At 35.1% G+C, this 16042-nt stretch overlaps 4 protein-coding genes across 4 annotated transcripts; 1 reads left to right on the top strand and 3 right to left on the bottom strand.

Annotated features, from left to right (window-relative positions):
• Positions 1–119: 119 nt before the first annotated feature.
• LOC142985336 (uncharacterized) lies at positions 120–4389 on the top strand. The gene is made up of 2 exons (XM_076133445.1): positions 120–529; positions 1607–4389. Exons 1-2 carry the CDS (start codon positions 205–207, stop codon positions 2272–2274), a joined length of 993 nt encoding a protein of 330 aa, XP_075989560.1. The 5' UTR covers positions 120–204; the 3' UTR covers positions 2275–4389.
• Positions 4390–4981: 592 nt separating this feature from the next.
• LOC142985178 (uncharacterized) lies at positions 4982–9357 on the bottom strand. The gene is made up of 4 exons (XM_076133191.1): positions 9044–9357; positions 8431–8531; positions 5504–5609; positions 4982–5155 (listed from the first exon to the last, which is right to left on the bottom strand). The coding sequence occupies exons 1-4, from the start codon at positions 9147–9149 to the stop codon at positions 5007–5009; spliced, it is 462 nt and encodes a 153-aa protein (XP_075989306.1). The 5' UTR covers positions 9150–9357; the 3' UTR covers positions 4982–5006.
• Positions 9358–9705: 348 nt separating this feature from the next.
• On the bottom strand, positions 9706–11887 carry LOC142985266 (uncharacterized). Its single transcript, XM_076133334.1, has 3 exons — positions 11184–11887; positions 10449–10556; positions 9706–10060 (listed from the first exon to the last, which is right to left on the bottom strand). The coding sequence occupies exons 1-3, from the start codon at positions 11283–11285 to the stop codon at positions 9803–9805; spliced, it is 468 nt and encodes a 155-aa protein (XP_075989449.1). The 5' UTR covers positions 11286–11887; the 3' UTR covers positions 9706–9802.
• A 240-nt stretch (positions 11888–12127) lies between these two features.
• Positions 12128–14052, bottom strand: LOC142985156 (uncharacterized). The gene is made up of 3 exons (XM_076133153.1): positions 13895–14052; positions 13256–13329; positions 12128–12774 (listed from the first exon to the last, which is right to left on the bottom strand). The coding sequence occupies exons 1-3, from the start codon at positions 13986–13988 to the stop codon at positions 12610–12612; spliced, it is 333 nt and encodes a 110-aa protein (XP_075989268.1). The 5' UTR covers positions 13989–14052; the 3' UTR covers positions 12128–12609.
• Positions 14053–16042: the final 1990 nt, after the last annotated feature.

Below are 16042 nucleotides of genomic sequence, written 5' to 3'. Positions count from 1 at the left end.
TTATGCAAACGCGAAGATTAGAAAGTGCGATTGTTGGTCAGTTTCGGTTTATAGTCTAGATGATTTTCGCAGCTCTCTATTGACTCCTGTCAAATGTCAATTTAATTACAAACTTTTAAAGTTACCGGCTGAACTAGTCAAAATCTAATTTTCAAACAGTATTTTCGTCAAATTTCAAATTGTAACAAGTGTAAATGCTACATAATGACTCCTTGGCAAAATTGGGGGCCTCAAAACAACTACAGTCGTCCCGGGAAGCGTCGTTTCGATGAAATTAACTACACGATCGATGCTTTAAGGCAGGAGTTAGCTTTAAACGAATTTGTTATTCACAGTGAATTAGAAACGAGGTTTTATTCTGATTACGAGAGATCTATGATAGCTGCAGAAATGTATAAGGATAGGCTGTTGGCTTTGACGGAGTCTGCGCGGTCGCAAATCGTGCAATTGCAGACAGGAATGCCTTGTGGGAACTATCAAAGCGAGTACGATAGATATGGACCTAAAAGAACGAAATTCAACCATGGAGGTAAGACTTATGACCATAACTTTTAAACTCTTTCGTTGTATTTCAAATATTTAATAGGATACGGGAATTAACGCGAACACGCATTTTACTTTGAAATGCCTAACGTTTCGGCGCAGTTTGCACTCGCCATGGTCGCTGGCTGAATGGAGCAGCGTTAAAAATGCTTAAAGTTAGGCATTTCGTGGTAATATGCGTGTTCGCTTTGAGAGTGATAACATGTTACTACTTTGCAAACCATTTTGGACCATATATGTATTAACATCTTTTATAGTTTTCTGTACCAGGTACTCTCATCCCCACCACTGCCCAAAGGCGAACGGCAGGTTTATATGAAGAATTCGTACAGCTTATAAAATGTCATGTTTAGGTTTACTTTTTGTTTTAATTGGAAGCTAATATGATAGACAAGCTTATTTTAAAATTATTATATTTTTAAAAGTTGGGAGGTGAAAGTTATGTCCATTTTTAGAAGCCCCGATAGTTCGCTAAATTGCTCAGATGCTGTCAAAACCACAATCCAAAACAACAGCAAATTAGCGGATGCATAGACGTCAGATGAAAAGTGAAGTCTCATGAGATTTTCTTTTTCTTTAGTTGTCAACAAATATAAGCCATAGACCAAAAATTATTATTTAAATAAACAAATACTTTCTAATTAATCCGGACTTCTAAAAATAATACTCCCAAATAAAAATAAGTGACTTAGTCCCCTTAATAAGTGGTACAAATTCTGTTTCGAAACAACACAAACTTTAAGCTGTACGAAATCTGCCGATCTCCTTTCCCTTCCACTTTCCTGTAAAATCTAACATTTTCAGCGGGGGTTGACGTCAAGCTGGTCTTCGAGTTAAAAAACGTCAGCTAAAATCCCCTATAAAGCATGATTTCGAGAGACAAAGTAGTGCTATTCGCCTTTTCTATTTTATACTAGAATATTTTTCTATACTCACCTGAAGTTTAGCATAGTTTTCCGAACCAATCGAATTTGATTTTCAACTCGATAATGTCGGGAGTAAGCCTGCTGCTATGTATGTATGCATATATTGCTTTAAAACTACAAATAATTATTCTTTTCAGCCACATACTACAACAACTACAATCGGAACCAATACCCGTCTCCACAGAGTTCCCGTTCAGGTTATTCGTACAATTCTCAATACAAATCCCCACCGTCATCGTACAACCGTTTCAATCGTAAGCGTAAAGCACAACCATACAGAACACCACCAAACGCTAAAAGGTACACTCCAATGAAACCGAATACAGTATATTCTAAAACAAATACTGAACAAAATAATGCTAAAAAGACTAATTCGACGGTCAAGACTTTTACGGCAACTAGTGCAATTGTAAGTAAACGTACTACAACTAATACTAAAATGACTGATACAAAATCAAATGATACTAAAACTGTCTCAAATACGACTGGTACGTCCAAAGATAGTATTAAGACTACAGTTACTTCAATAGCAAAAACTGTGCCAGTTTCTAGTCAAATCGGTCAACCAATACCCATAGTAGTGACAACAAACTCTACTATGATACCAACGGTGACGTTACCTACAACGGTACCGATTAAAATTGAGCAAAATATATCTCAAAATATTTCATCGTTGTTTTCTAATAATTTGTCACCGATTAAGTTAAGGTTTTCTGATAAAGATAAAATAGTAATTAAGACTGAAGGAATTAAAGCAGAAATACGAGATGATAGTATGACAGATGATTTGGAAAACCATATTTAAATTATGCCTATAACCTCCAGTTTCTGAGGTACATTTATCGGTAGTTTATCTATTCAATAGCGTTTAAACTCATACAAAAAAACGCTATTGAATAGATAAACTAGCACTAAATGTACACAGAAACCGGGGGTAAGTTATCATTATTTTTCTTTGTTTATCTAAGTTAAAATTAATTTGTCGTTACTGAAGTCATGTTATAACCCAGGTAACTGGATTGTGGAGGTCCAATTCGCATGCTCCATTTAAAATTCTGGCATTCAATTGCATCCAGTGAGACTGGAAGCGTACTCCAACATAGTTGGAAGTAAGGCTAGGCTATGTTTCTAAAATAAAGTATCTGTATTTTTTTATATGTATCACACCAGATTGTTAGCTATTGGATCTACAGTGGTTTTCAGTGTTTGCCAGTTAATAGTACAAAGTATTATTTTTAGGTGTTAAAAATATATTTAACTTAAATTATTTCACTGTTAAGTAATATAAAATATTATGGCAATTGTCTCTTTATAAGTTAAATCCTTTAAGACACTCATCAGTGACTGTGTTTATAAGTTTTCAGTAAAAGATAGTCTTACTATAGTTTAGTTACTAAATAACCATTGTTATTTTTGGAAAATAACAAGTTTATTTATAAAGCTTACTTTAGTAGGGCTATCCTTTACTAAAGTTAAGTTATTGAAATGACTTTAAAAGTTGTGAAAGATAGTCTTTTACTAAATTTATGTCAGTATTTATTTATTTATATTAACACAGCAGGATGTAACCAATTACATTAACATATAATTATTGATTGAAGGCTTAACCTCTCTCTCCTTATAAGATGAGACCCTTGCCCAGCAGTGGGATAATAATAAGGTAAAGATACGCAAAAAATATTATATGGATTTTGTATTTTTGTTACACAAATATATATTTTCTATATAAAAAACAAGTTCCTAAAAATAAAGTTTAATTTTGTTAAGAAATGAGTATAAAATAAGTAAAGAGAGATTGTATAAAATTTTGTTATAACTTTGAAAATATGTATTTAATATTTTTATTATAAAGTATTATAATAAAATTAGGGCATTGATAGTTTATACAAATATTAAGTGCACAATTTTGTGTACATTATCATGTGTAATTATTTATCTCAGGCAAAACTAGATGTCGCTAGTAGTTCTATAAGTAAAGAATTGTGTACTATTTTTTAATCTTTGGACAAAAAGGTGTTTGTAAACTTATTGACTGATTTCTTAAACGCAATAATGTTTAATACTGTCTTATAATAAACGTGTTGTAAGCTGTGATTAGTTATACAGTGTTTTGTCACTTACAATCAATGTTGTAACTGTATATGAGTGAAGACAAAACACTGTATAACTAATCACAGCTTACAACACGTTTATTCATAAGATAAGTATATGTTACCTCTTTCTCATTTCGTTAACAAGTGAAAGATATAACAGGTTTATAGAATAAGTAAGTTATTTTATAAAAATGTCGATTTTGTTGATTTTTATTTTTTGATTGTTTATTTTTTTGGAATCGTTTTTTTGAGTTGTGTAAGCATTGATGTTAGGCACAATTGTTTTTTTTGTTTAATAGTATAGTATTTGTAAAGATCGTACCAAGTGGCGTTCTTTCGTTCTTTGGTCTCTGCCTACCCCAATGGGAAAAAGGCTTGATGATGTTATGTCATTGTCTATACTATACAGGATGGGTCTTCTTCTTATCGTATGGTTAGTGATTAACCTAGTGTCAAAGTTGTTCAAGCCGCCTGCAGGCCTTCCGCCTTTGACATGGCTTAACTACTGTTATCTTAATTGACAACAACCGGGACCGAACTTTTACGTGCCCTCCGAAGCACGGAGACGCCCTGTTCAAATACCATGCGGTCACCCATCTATGGAATGACCGCGTCACGATTTGCTTAACCCACAGGTCGTTTATCGACCGTTGAGCGCAACTGGCTACGGGCGCCTCACAGGATAGGTTATTTAATACTTAATAATAATAAAAAACTCTCCCTTTGTGTTGTAAGCGTTAATTTAGTTTTGTAATCATGATTGTGATTGTCCAAGACTGATTTGATTAAGTATTACTGGTATATAATTAAATTGTACCTGTGACTTACCAGATGTTTTATTTCCTTTGTATATTTGTGGATTCACAACCGGCGGTCCTGTATGACCAGATGTATGGATGTGAATGAAGCAAGGGAAGTTTGTAAGGATTGTACCAAGTGACGTTCTTTGGTCTCTGCTTATCTTCGGGAAAAAGGTATGTATTGATCTGTCATTATTCCTTGTCGCTATTTACGACCTACTACTGTCCCACTGCTGGGCAAGGGTCTTATCTCGAATTTGAAGGAAGAGTTAGGTCTTGAGTCCACCACACAGTAGGTACATCAGACGCTGGCCGAGTGCGGTTTGGGGAACTTTTAAATGGTCGCTTTTAAAGTAAAAAATTAGATATTTATATTTATTCTATATTATTTATATTTATGTAATTGATATGTATGTATATTTATTATTTTTTTTTGTGTATATATTAATATAATTATTTATTTGCACACACTTTCTCAACTCAATCTCCATCCTCTTTTAAACACCTTCACAACAATCTCTGCATCACCCTAAGGTAGACTGAGAGAAAATGCCCCTGGCATTAAGTCCGCCTTTATACAGCTCTGTATATAAAGTTTAAAAATAAATAAAAGAAACCATCATACAAAAACTATTTTATTGTTTTCAAAACACCATTAAAGGCGGGTAATATACAGTTCTTGAAGGTTTTGGCTCTGTCGTGGTAGGTAATAGCTTTCCTAAGTCAATCTTAGAGCCACACCACATAGTACGTCTGATAGCTACTGGCTTCTCTCGCTTACCCATTCGTGTCACTGTAATATAAAGTTGTAAAAGATTTGTAGTAGTGTTAAATACATATAGGTAAATATTATAAAACTGAAGAGTTTGTTTGTTTAAACGCGCTAATCTCAGGGACTTCCGGTCCGATTTGTACCAGTAAATAAAGTTACAAAAACGGGGACAATTTTGACCCATTCTCTCTTATGTGTGTTCAAACAAACAAACCCTTCAGCTTTATAATATTAGTATAGATAATAATTCAACACGTAAGCTCACATTTTGAAAAATCTCACGTGGGAGGGGGTGATGGGGGAGGGAGGGTCAGAAAATTGAATACGCGGTAACGTAATTTACGGACGCGCTCCTGTTTCACTACTCACCGGTCGGTCGCTGCCACTTCAACATATTAACTGTAGGATATACATCATAATCACACGCTATTACTTGCGTACTCGTTATTCTTCTACCTCTGCATTGACTAGGTATCTGCAAAATAAGTACCTACTTATTTACAAACATTTACTCATTTAAAGATCTTTGACAGTCGTTAATAGAAGTCAGAAGCTTAAAAGTCTGACAACCAGTGTTATAACACAAGTAGGTACCTAATTGGGTTGTGGAGGTGTGATAAGCAGTCGCTCCATGTATAATACTGGTACCTATTCAGCTGCATTCGGTGAGAATGGAAGCGTTCAACGTACGGATACGGTTAAGAGTCCTAAGTGATGCAAAAAACAGCAATTTGTATTAATAAATTTAACCCATTAATGTCCCACTGCTGGGCAAGGGTCTCCTCCCGTAATGAGGGCGGGGTTAGGCCTTGAGTCCACCACGCTGGCCAAGTGCGGGTTGGGGACTTTGCATGCCCTCAATAAATGTATTAAACAAATTTTAGGCATGCAAGGTTTCCTCACGATCGAACCTGCGACCACTTGCGTGGGAGGTACCAACTTATACCACTCGGCTATCACCGCTCGCGCGCGCAATTTGTATTATTATTATTAATTATCGAATTATTAACAATTAACTTTATTAACAAATTTCCACAGCCCGTACGTAATCAACTCGAGTAAAGTTCGTTCACCTGGCTCACGAGTCATATGACATTCGAACCAATTAAACTAAAGTGACAAATAATAAAAAAAATACAATATTTTTTTTATAAAAAAAATAGTTGCCGCACCGTTTGTTGTGCCTACTTTGATCTATTCCGTCAGTGCCCCGCGAACCTGTGGCATTGAGACACTTACCGGTGCATTCCGCGCGCGAAAAACTAAAAAAATAAGTTAACCTTACGCAAAAAGGACGCTTTATTGTTTTAATTTGAGATTTTAGTGTAAATAAATAGTAATAGTAACTTTTGTGTAAAAAAGACATTTCAATAATAAGTGGTTACCTACCCGCCATACTGTTCTTTTGTCATTATTAGATAGTGAGTGTTTGTGTTGTTTTCACGGTGCCTTAAACCTACCGTATACGTCGCTTAGATTTGGCGGGAGATTTCTTATTAGCAAGGTAGCGCGCTAATAATATATACAACACCGATTAGAACTTTGTATCCGTCGAGGTGACGATCACATTAAAAATTTAAACATTGTTGCTTTTCCAAGAAAAGTGCTCTAACCCCCGGTTTCTGAGTTACATTTAGCGGTAGTTTATCTATTCAATAGCGTTTAAACTCATATAAAAAAACGCAATTTAATAGATAAACTACCGCTAAATGTATGATGATTAATAAGTAACAATACTTAAGTGGTAATAAGTAGGAAGTGAAGTGTCAGTGCCGTCACAGGATCGAGACGCGCCGGCGCCGATAGCGAGCCTTGCGACTAGGGAATGCAATCCCGACTCGAGATCGTCAACTCGAGATCCCTCGCGATCAGAAATATCAATCCCGCGGGATCCCGAGATTTTCGGGATCCCGTCTAGTTAGTAAAAATAATACAATTCGAACGGCTTGTTTAATGTAATATGTGTGTGATAGTGTGGTGAATGCAATAAATTATTATTTGAAAGAAAATAAAAGCCTTTATTTTTCAATATTACTAACAACGTAACATAATTAACAGGTGTAATAACATGAACATCTATACTAATATTATAAAGCTAAAGAGTTTGTTTGTTTGTTTGTTTGAACGCGCTAATCTGAGGAACTACAGGTCCGATTTGAAAAATTCTTTCAGTGTTTGATAGCCCATGTATCGAGAAAGGCTATAGGCCACGCTATCTATATCACGCTACGACCAATAGGAGCAGAGCAGCAGTGAAAAATGTTACAAAAACGGGGAAAATTTTGACCCATTTTCTTTTATGTGACGCATGCGAAGTTGCGCGGGTCAGCTAGTAATCAAAAAAGTAGGTGTAGCTCCAGGAGATCAAAATAAAGAGTAATCACATGGCATTTTGAAAGTAGCCTCTTAAAATACAAAGTGTATCAATAGTACGAGCTTCTAATCGGCATCTTAAGTCTATTGCAATGTAGCCAGCTTTCTGAAAATGCCCTTTCCGACAATCCCGAACGGGATCTCGTCATATTATGCTTCGGGATTGATCCCGAAAAAATACACGGGATCTCGCGAGATCGGGATCCCGCGAGATCGGGATTGCATTCACTACTTGCGACGTTGCCGCTCCCGCGTAGGTACACGTAAGTAATAATTTGTAAGTTGTGAATGTTGAAACAGACAGAGTGATACTGTTTTGATTACATTATGTTATTATTTAGTATGTGTAACATACTAGATTTTTCTTTTAGTTAGCCGACTATGTTATTTTTCTGTTTGTCACATGATTAAGGATTTCTAGCTGTACCCATACGTTGAAACACACACTACCCATACGTTGCGTCATGCGTCACATAGGAGAGAATGGGTCATAATTGATTGTAACATTTTTTGGTGGTACTCTGCTTCCTTTGGTCGTAGCGTGATGTTATATAGCATAATATAGTCTTCCTCAATACATAGGCTATCAAAAACTAAAATAATCTTTAAATTCGCACCAGTAGTTCCTGAGATTAGCGCGTTTAACCAAACAAACAAACTCTACAATTTTATAATATTAGTATGGATTCAGACTGTCATTTTCGAAGACGTTTGACAGTCGTTAACAGAAGTCAAAAGCTTGAAAGTCTAACAACCAGTCTTACCGAAGAGCATCATGGTATAGCCCAGGTAACTGTGTTGTGGAGGTCAGATAGACAGTCGCTCCATGTAACAGGTAAGCTGTATCCGGTGAGACTGGAAGCCGACTCCTACATAGTTTGGATGAAAGGCTAAGCTCATATATAGTATAGATTCAGACTCACATCATAGAAATCATATTCTATATTCATCGTGTACTCCTTAGCCTTCATATAGATCACTTTCAGTTCATAAGGCACGCCTTTTTCGCCGTCTGGGTCTATGTCTGTTTATTAAATAATATAAAGAAGTATATAATGCTCTTCCTAGCTACGTCCAACTTTCTAAGTGTGTGTGTTTTAGGACTTACTGTTCGATGAATAATATGCAATTTAGAGAGAGCTGTGTCAAAACACTTAAATAAAATAATGTCCCACTGCTGGGCAAGGGTCTCCTCCCGTAATAAGGAAGCAGGCCTTGAGTCCACCACGCTGGCTAAGTACGGGTTAAGAACTTAGCATACTTTCAAGGTTCACCATGGTGGCCAAGTGCGGGGGACTTTACATACATTCAAGAACTGGGTTAAAGAAGTTTTTGACATGTAAGGTTGCATTACGATGTTTTCCTTCACCGTTAGAGCAAGTGATTATTATTTCTAATACACACTTAACTTCGAAAAGTCATTGGTGTGTTGCCTCGGGTTCGAACCTACAAGCCCTTGCGTGGGAGGTGCCAATTTAAACCACTCGGCTATCACTGCTTGATTATATTAATTACATTTTATAATTATTTACTTACCTCTTTTAACTTTAGAACACATAACAGGTACATCGTCATTGCACAAAATTAGTTCCAATATAGTTACGAAACAAATTAACTCAAAAAACCGATTCTTTTCTATCATAGCAAAAGGAGCGGGAAAAAAACCGAAATATACCGAAAATATATAATATTATCTATATCTTAAAATTTTGAAAACAAAAACTTTTTACAAGAAAATAACTGAAAAATAAGCCTCCTATGTTTTTATTATAATTTCTGTGCAATCTGAAATATTTGATAACCTTGTGTATTGTCGTTAAAAACAAATCTGATTACATGGAATTAATTGAATTTTCAATGTCGTTTTCTGATTCATGATACGCAGACGGTAACCATGTATTATTTCATTATCTTTGTGTTAATTAATAGCTTAGTTAAAGAAAAACTATTACTTTTCTGTGTATTATAAATAGAGAAAGAGTTAAAAGAAATATTGTAGAAAGTAACATTATTCCATTAGATTTTTTTATTCGGTAAAAATATAGTCGCTTATTTCAATGTTATAGTATGATGTATCTATTTGTAGCAAAACGAAATAATAGGACAGGATTTCTTTATTTCCGATTTCACGAATTGTATAATGATTTCAAATTGATTAATGTATTATAGAATACAGGAATTAAAACTGCGTATTAAGTACTAGCGTTCATTCCCATATTCTATTACACATTAAACATGCAACGCGAGAGTTTAAAGGTTAAAATTTATTATACATAATTAACTGAATTAATACATTTATTTAAAAGATAATTCAACGCGAGGATTTTTCCTCTTACGCCTAGGAGTTCCATCATTACTCCTCCATTCAAGTTTCGGGAAAGTGCCTCTTACATTACCACACCAGGTTTCTCGGATAATTACTGCTTGTTTCTTTAAGTTCCCTGTTCGTACCACATAGGGGAAGTCTGATAGCGTTATTATAGGCGTACTGTCGTGGTCACAGACTTTCAACGTAAATTTTGCAATTCTTCGGTTTTCACATTCTGGTGGTGACTGAAATGTTATGAAAGACAAATCATATTACGCTCGGGCCATTACAAACGTGGGAATCTATACTAATATTATAAAGCTGATCTATACTTCTATACTAACACTAGCTGACTCGCGCAACTTCGCTTGCGTCACATAAGAGAGAATGGGTCAAATTTTTCCCCGTTTTTGTAACATTTTTCCTGGTGCTCTGCTCCTATTGGTAGTAGCGTGATGATATATAGCCTATAACCTTCCTCGGTAAATGGGCTATTTAAGACTGAAATATTTTTTCAAATCGGATCAGTAGTTCCTGAGATTAGCGCGTTCAAACAAACAAACTCTTCAGCTTTATAATATTAGTATAGATTATAATATTAGTATAGATTAGTATAGATTAAGTACAACTTACCTCGCTAAAAATAATAGAATCTAGTTCTTGAAATTTCTGATCCTCTTTTATATAATAATTCCTCATATGGTGGAAAGCATTTGATGTTACATCATTATTTACTATGTACTGGAAATTATAAAAAGTCAATATCTTTGAACAACTCACACACGATCATTTGATTTCAAGCTAAGCAGAGATTGTACCTACTTAAATCCGACAACTCGTAAACATATTATTATTATTATTTTAGGTCGGGGAAAAGTCTTTTCGCATTATAGTATGTATGAACTTGTAATAATATCTCTTTGGCTTCAAGAATCACAAATGAGTACACGGTTCATTAGGTTTCTTTCAGTGAGCTCGTGATGTACCCAAACATCGAGCTTTTTTGTGTGGAGAAATGATTTTATTAAAAGTTCATACATACTATAATGCGAAAAGACTTTTCCCCCGGTCTAATATTAAACTTCTAAATAAATGTATAGGACCACAATATTTGCTAGATAGTCAACTTATTTTCCTGAAAAACTGTTTCATTAAACTCTCATTCATGTAAGGTTTAATCACAATTCCCCGGTTTCTGAGGCACATTTAACGGTAGTTTATCTATTCAATAGCGTTAAAAGTCGTATAAAAAACACTATTGAATAGATAAACTACCGTTAAATGTACTCAGAAACCGGGGGTATGTATTCCTTTACCATTGAAGCGATAAATATTTTGTTTATGATTTTTACTAAAAGACTTACCGACCTCTTTTTCTGTACATTTAGTAGGTTCCTCTAATTCAACTGTGTGACCAAACAAAGCTAATACGCTAGCTGTTACAATAAAAAGTTTCAAGTCATCTGTCATGGCGGAAAAAGGCGCGACTATAACCGTCTCTAAAAAAAAATATTATTCATCTATTCGTTATTTTTTATGATTATAACATTTTAGAAATACTAATATTTTAATTAATAACTTTTGACAATAAATAAATAGTGATATTTCGAGCAAAAATGCACAGACAATGGTTTCAGAACGAATGGTTTTAAGTCATTCGATGATCATAATGCATCTTTTTTATCTTTTTAATTGAGTAATTTCACAGTTTTGATTGTATTTTTTTATGATACATACCATGCTTATTTCAAGCTACATTTAATATATATAGCTTAAGGTTGATAAGCGTTATGCATAGTAAAGAATTGTCAGGCATCAGTCAACATAATAATATTGACCGGAAAATGGCAATCGAGAATTGTTTTATTTTTTGTGCGTCTGTATTATTTAAATATTTTCGCAATTAGACTTATTATCATATTGTTTGCAAATCCTATGTTCCTATTTTCCTAACATTGTTGGCATTCGCATGATCAATTTCTTATTGTATCAACCACATTGTAAAACTTTTGGCGATTGAAAAGCGTGGCCGTGAGTTTCTTGCTAGCTCTTCTCATAAGGCTCTACCCTCTTTCCGAGCTAGTGGTAGATTCAGTAATTGTAACGACTATCATATGTGTCAATATTTGACCTAAATGATTTGATTTTAACAAGTTACTATGTTAGAATTAATAGATTATGCAAAGGCCAAAATACATCTTACACCATTTACTATTGTATTATGAAAGTTACAGCAAAGAACTACATTTACAAATGTTTGTAATGGAGTATAACGAATAATGAGGATTTTCATAGGGAAAGGAAACTAGAAATTTACAACGGTAAAGACAAATAGTTTTATTGATAAATATAAATCAATATGTAATAACTAAAGCAAAGTTTAGTCCCTTTCACATGAATTATTGTTATATAGCCTATATAAAATAATTTTTAAATTCGCGCCTAGTAGTTCCAGCTGAGATTAGCGCGTTGAAACAAATAAACAAACAAACTCTTCAGCTTTATAATATTTATTTATATTAGTATAGATATGATAGTTTGTTAAAAGGTAGCGTGTAGTACTCGTAACCGGCGGTCTTGTATGACAACATGTATGGATGTGAATGAGGCAAGGGAAGTTTATAGTGTTGTGTGTACAAAGTGGCGTTCTTTGGTCTATGGGAAAAGACATGATTTTATTTAACGTCGGTTATCAAAGTATCCTAACCTTTAATTTTCAACCTCGTTTAAGACCGCATTATAATATTATGTGTACTAGTCGCGACAGTTTCAAATACGAAGGTTCTATGTACAGCTAATCACAATAGACAGTAACTTTGACAGACCCAGATTTAAGTAAGTCTCCCGTACGTTGGACGTCAATTGACAATGCATCATTAAACTGCAGTTTGGGAGCCTTGTCATAATCACAGCCAGATGCCACCAGACCGTTAATTTTGGTCACACACGGACTTGGGACCTGAAAACATAAAATAGTGATTAAAAACTATTTATAATAGTTTTAGTATTTATTTTAAAAAACAACTCCCGCACTAAGAATTGCTCTTGTGTCGCGGGGATTTTTACAAACATACAAACAACGCACGAAGTACAACCAGACCCGAAACAATTATTTGTGTGAGAATCGAACCCACGTCCTCCCGACGCAACGGTAGCTGCGTGGCGACCTAAACCACTGCGCCACGGAGCGCTCACCGGTCGGTAAACGATCTGTGGGTTTAGCAACCGTTGGCGCGGTCATTCTATAGATGGGTGACCGCATAGTTGTATTTGAACTGAGCGTCTCCGTGCTTCGGAGGGCACGTAAAAAGTCGGTCCCGGTTGTAGTCAATAAGATAACAGTCGTTAAGCGACGTCAAAGGCCTCTCGCGCGGCTTGAATAACTTTGACACTAGGTTGACCACTAACCATACGATAGATAGATAGATAGATTTACTTACGTCTACTTTCCAATGGGCAACTCCTGGCGTGAGAACTGCTGGGGCAAGGTTGTGTACTGTTCCTTGCTTCGCACCTTACAACATATAAATAGATAAATAAATATCATTGGACAACTCACACACGGTCATCTGATTCCAAACTAAGTAGAGCTTGTACTATGGTAACCAAACTGATAAACATACTTATATTATACTTCTAAATACATTAACATCCAGGCTCAGAACAAATACTCATACTCATCACACTAATATTTGTCTTGGGTGCCGCCATTCGAACCCACCATACGCGGCGCTACCGTTATTGCGGCGAGGTGACCACTTTAACCACTGCGCTAAACATGCAGTTTGACGCTGTGGTATTATAGTGGTATTATAACGTAATAGCTGACTCGCTCAACTTCGCTTGCATCACATAAGAGAGAATGGGTCATAATTTTCCCCGTTCTTGTAAAAAAAAATACTGGTACTCTGCTCCTATTGGTCGTAGCGTCATGATAGCCTTCCTCGATAAATGGGCTATCTAACACTAAAATATTTTTTGAAATCGGATCAGTAGTTCCTGAGATTAGCGCGTAATCAAACAAACTCTTCAGTTTTATAATATAAGAATAGACTTATTAAATAAAATATTGTATTTACCCCATTGTACATGAGAGCATTCCTCTCCGCTCGCTAGTTGTATGAGAGCGAGGGCGCAGGTCGCGGCGAGCAACAGATGCAGTCTAGATGTCATGATGTCACGTGTACCACGAGTGTACCCACACACAACACACGCACTTATAAATACATACCTATTTACTGCTACGTATTATATATCGGTATAACGATGATACGTGACAAAAGGTAATTTTTCATAGATAATGTAATAATAAAACAAATTGATTTGTCTTACTCATTAATTATAAGGAGCTGCGCGTAAATGCGTTCGCGTGGACTAAGTATAGTTTAGTAATTTTCCGGTTTTTACGACATTTATTATTGCTGCTCCACTCCTATTAGTCAAACGTAAAGTTTTGTACCCCTTAATCTTCCTTAATAAAAGGGCTATTCAACACAAAAATATTTTTTATTTACATTTATATACATACAAAAAATCACGCTCCTTTCTTAAAACTAGGCAGAGAGACCATAGAACGTCACTTGGTACGATCCTTACAAACTCCCTTGCCTCATTCACATCAATAGGGTACATCTTGTCGTACAGGAACGCCGGTTTTGAGTACATAATATACGAGTATGTATAACTGCCAAGCTAACAAACTTCAGTATATATAATTAACTAGCTGACCGCGCAACTTCGCTTGCGTCACATAAGAGAGAATGGGTGATATTTTTCCCCGTTTTTGTAACATTTTTTACTGGTGCTCTGCTCCTATTGGTCGTAGCGTGATGATATATAGTCTAGTATAGCCTTCCTCGATAATTGGGCTATCTAACACTGAAAGAATTTTTCAAATCGGATCAGTAGTTTCTGAGATTAGCGCGTTCAAACAAACAATGTTAGATAGCCCATTTATTGAGGAAGGTTATAGGCTATATATCATCACGCTACGACCAGTAGGAGCAGAGTACCAGTAAAAAATGTTCCAAAAACGGGGAAAAAATTGACCCATTCTCTCTTATGTGACGCAAGCGAAGTTGCGCGGGTCAGCTAGTAAGTATTATAAATGCAAAAGCTTTTATAGAAAAACAAAACTACCTACTCAATTTTCAGTTAGAATTTTGTGCTCCTTTTTTATATACGTGTAAATACAGGTATTTTTAATTAACTTAATAACCTACTTAAAAACCCCTTCATACATTTTTTTTAACACAGTGTTATTTTTTTATTAAAAAAAATGGCGCGAAAAAGACCGTCTCTAAACGTATAATAGAGCTGACCATTATTTATTTTATTTGCGTGACTTACTTCGCAGTGACAAATTAACTTCGCTCATTTCAGAATTACGAGTTCTTTAGGCTCATTTAAACTATTTAAAAATAATATATTTTATTTGCAAAACATGTGGTGGTATACAGGTGTTAATTATTTTAAAGTACAGACACATTTGGCCATTATTGGCATACAAAAACTTAAAAACTAACATTTTTTTTCGATGTCTTAAAATATAATATAAACAATATAATTTAGGATTAAATTTATAATTAAAAACCCAAATTGATATCTTGATTTGGCTAAAACAGTACTCGTGTTACGATAGCTAGCGCCATCTATTACTGAGAAAAATAATCTTAAACAAGATAATGTTTTTTGTTCTTCATAGATGGCGCAATACTAAATCTATTGAAACCATCAACGCACCATAGACTACGATTCTATTTTTGGAGTTTTAAATATTTGGTAAAGTTACAAACTTTGATGGATAGAACAGATTTGATATAATTTAAAGAATAGAAAGATCATGTAAGAAGTCATGCGAAGGCACTTATGGATGGCGTTCGGCATTAGTGAAAATGAAAATCATAGATTGCAACGTCAAAATTCCAATATGGCGACTCCCTACTCTACCATTTAACATAAAGCAGGATGTTGGTGGCGCTTCTATCGCAAAAAAATGCAGCAAGATACGCAATAGGATAAGCCAATGGCGTGAGTGCATTAGGGGTCGTACTGTGGTGTTAGTGCCATCTATCGCCGAGAAACAAATTTGAAACTTCATTTTTTTCTCCATAGATGGCGTTATATTAAAAATTCAAACTTTAGGCTATAGAGTTAGGCAGACGAACCATAGACTACGAATCTAGAAAACTTAAATTAACATAGATTATTTGTGTTATCTATGAAAC

Source organism: Anticarsia gemmatalis, chromosome 29, assembly GCF_050436995.1.
Source record: "Anticarsia gemmatalis isolate Benzon Research Colony breed Stoneville strain chromosome 29, ilAntGemm2 primary, whole genome shotgun sequence".
NCBI classification, from domain to species: Eukaryota; Metazoa; Arthropoda; class Insecta; order Lepidoptera; family Erebidae; genus Anticarsia; species Anticarsia gemmatalis.
This window is presented reverse-complemented; position numbering and strand designations above follow the sequence as displayed.

Coding starts and splice junctions, on each gene's coding strand:
- LOC142985336 (XM_076133445.1), top strand. CDS start 205: ATGACTCCTTGGCAAAATTGGGGGCCTCAAAACAACTACAGTCGTCCC. Junction 530..1,606: donor AACGAAATTCAACCATGGAG/GTAAGACTTATG, acceptor TATTCTTTTCAG/CCACATACTACAACAACTAC.
- LOC142985178 (XM_076133191.1), bottom strand. CDS start 9,149: ATGATAGAAAAGAATCGGTTTTTTGAGTTAATTTGTTTCGTAACTATA. Junction 8,532..9,043: donor GTGTTCTAAAGTTAAAAGAG/GTAAGTAAATAA, acceptor TTTAATAAACAG/ACATAGACCCAGACGGCGAA. Junction 5,610..8,430: donor TAGAATATGATTTCTATGAT/GTGAGTCTGAAT, acceptor CTTATTTTGCAG/ATACCTAGTCAATGCAGAGG.
- LOC142985266 (XM_076133334.1), bottom strand. CDS start 11,285: ATGACAGATGACTTGAAACTTTTTATTGTAACAGCTAGCGTATTAGCT. Junction 10,557..11,183: donor CTAAATGTACAGAAAAAGAG/GTCGGTAAGTCT, acceptor TATAATTTCCAG/TACATAGTAAATAATGATGT. Junction 10,061..10,448: donor ATTCTATTATTTTTAGCGAG/GTAAGTTGTACT, acceptor ATAACATTTCAG/TCACCACCAGAATGTGAAAA.
- LOC142985156 (XM_076133153.1), bottom strand. CDS start 13,988: ATGACATCTAGACTGCATCTGTTGCTCGCCGCGACCTGCGCCCTCGCT. Junction 13,330..13,894: donor ATGCTCTCATGTACAATGGG/GTAAATACAATA, acceptor ATATGTTGTAAG/GTGCGAAGCAAGGAACAGTA. Junction 12,775..13,255: donor TTGCCCATTGGAAAGTAGAC/GTAAGTAAATCT, acceptor TTATGTTTTCAG/GTCCCAAGTCCGTGTGTGAC.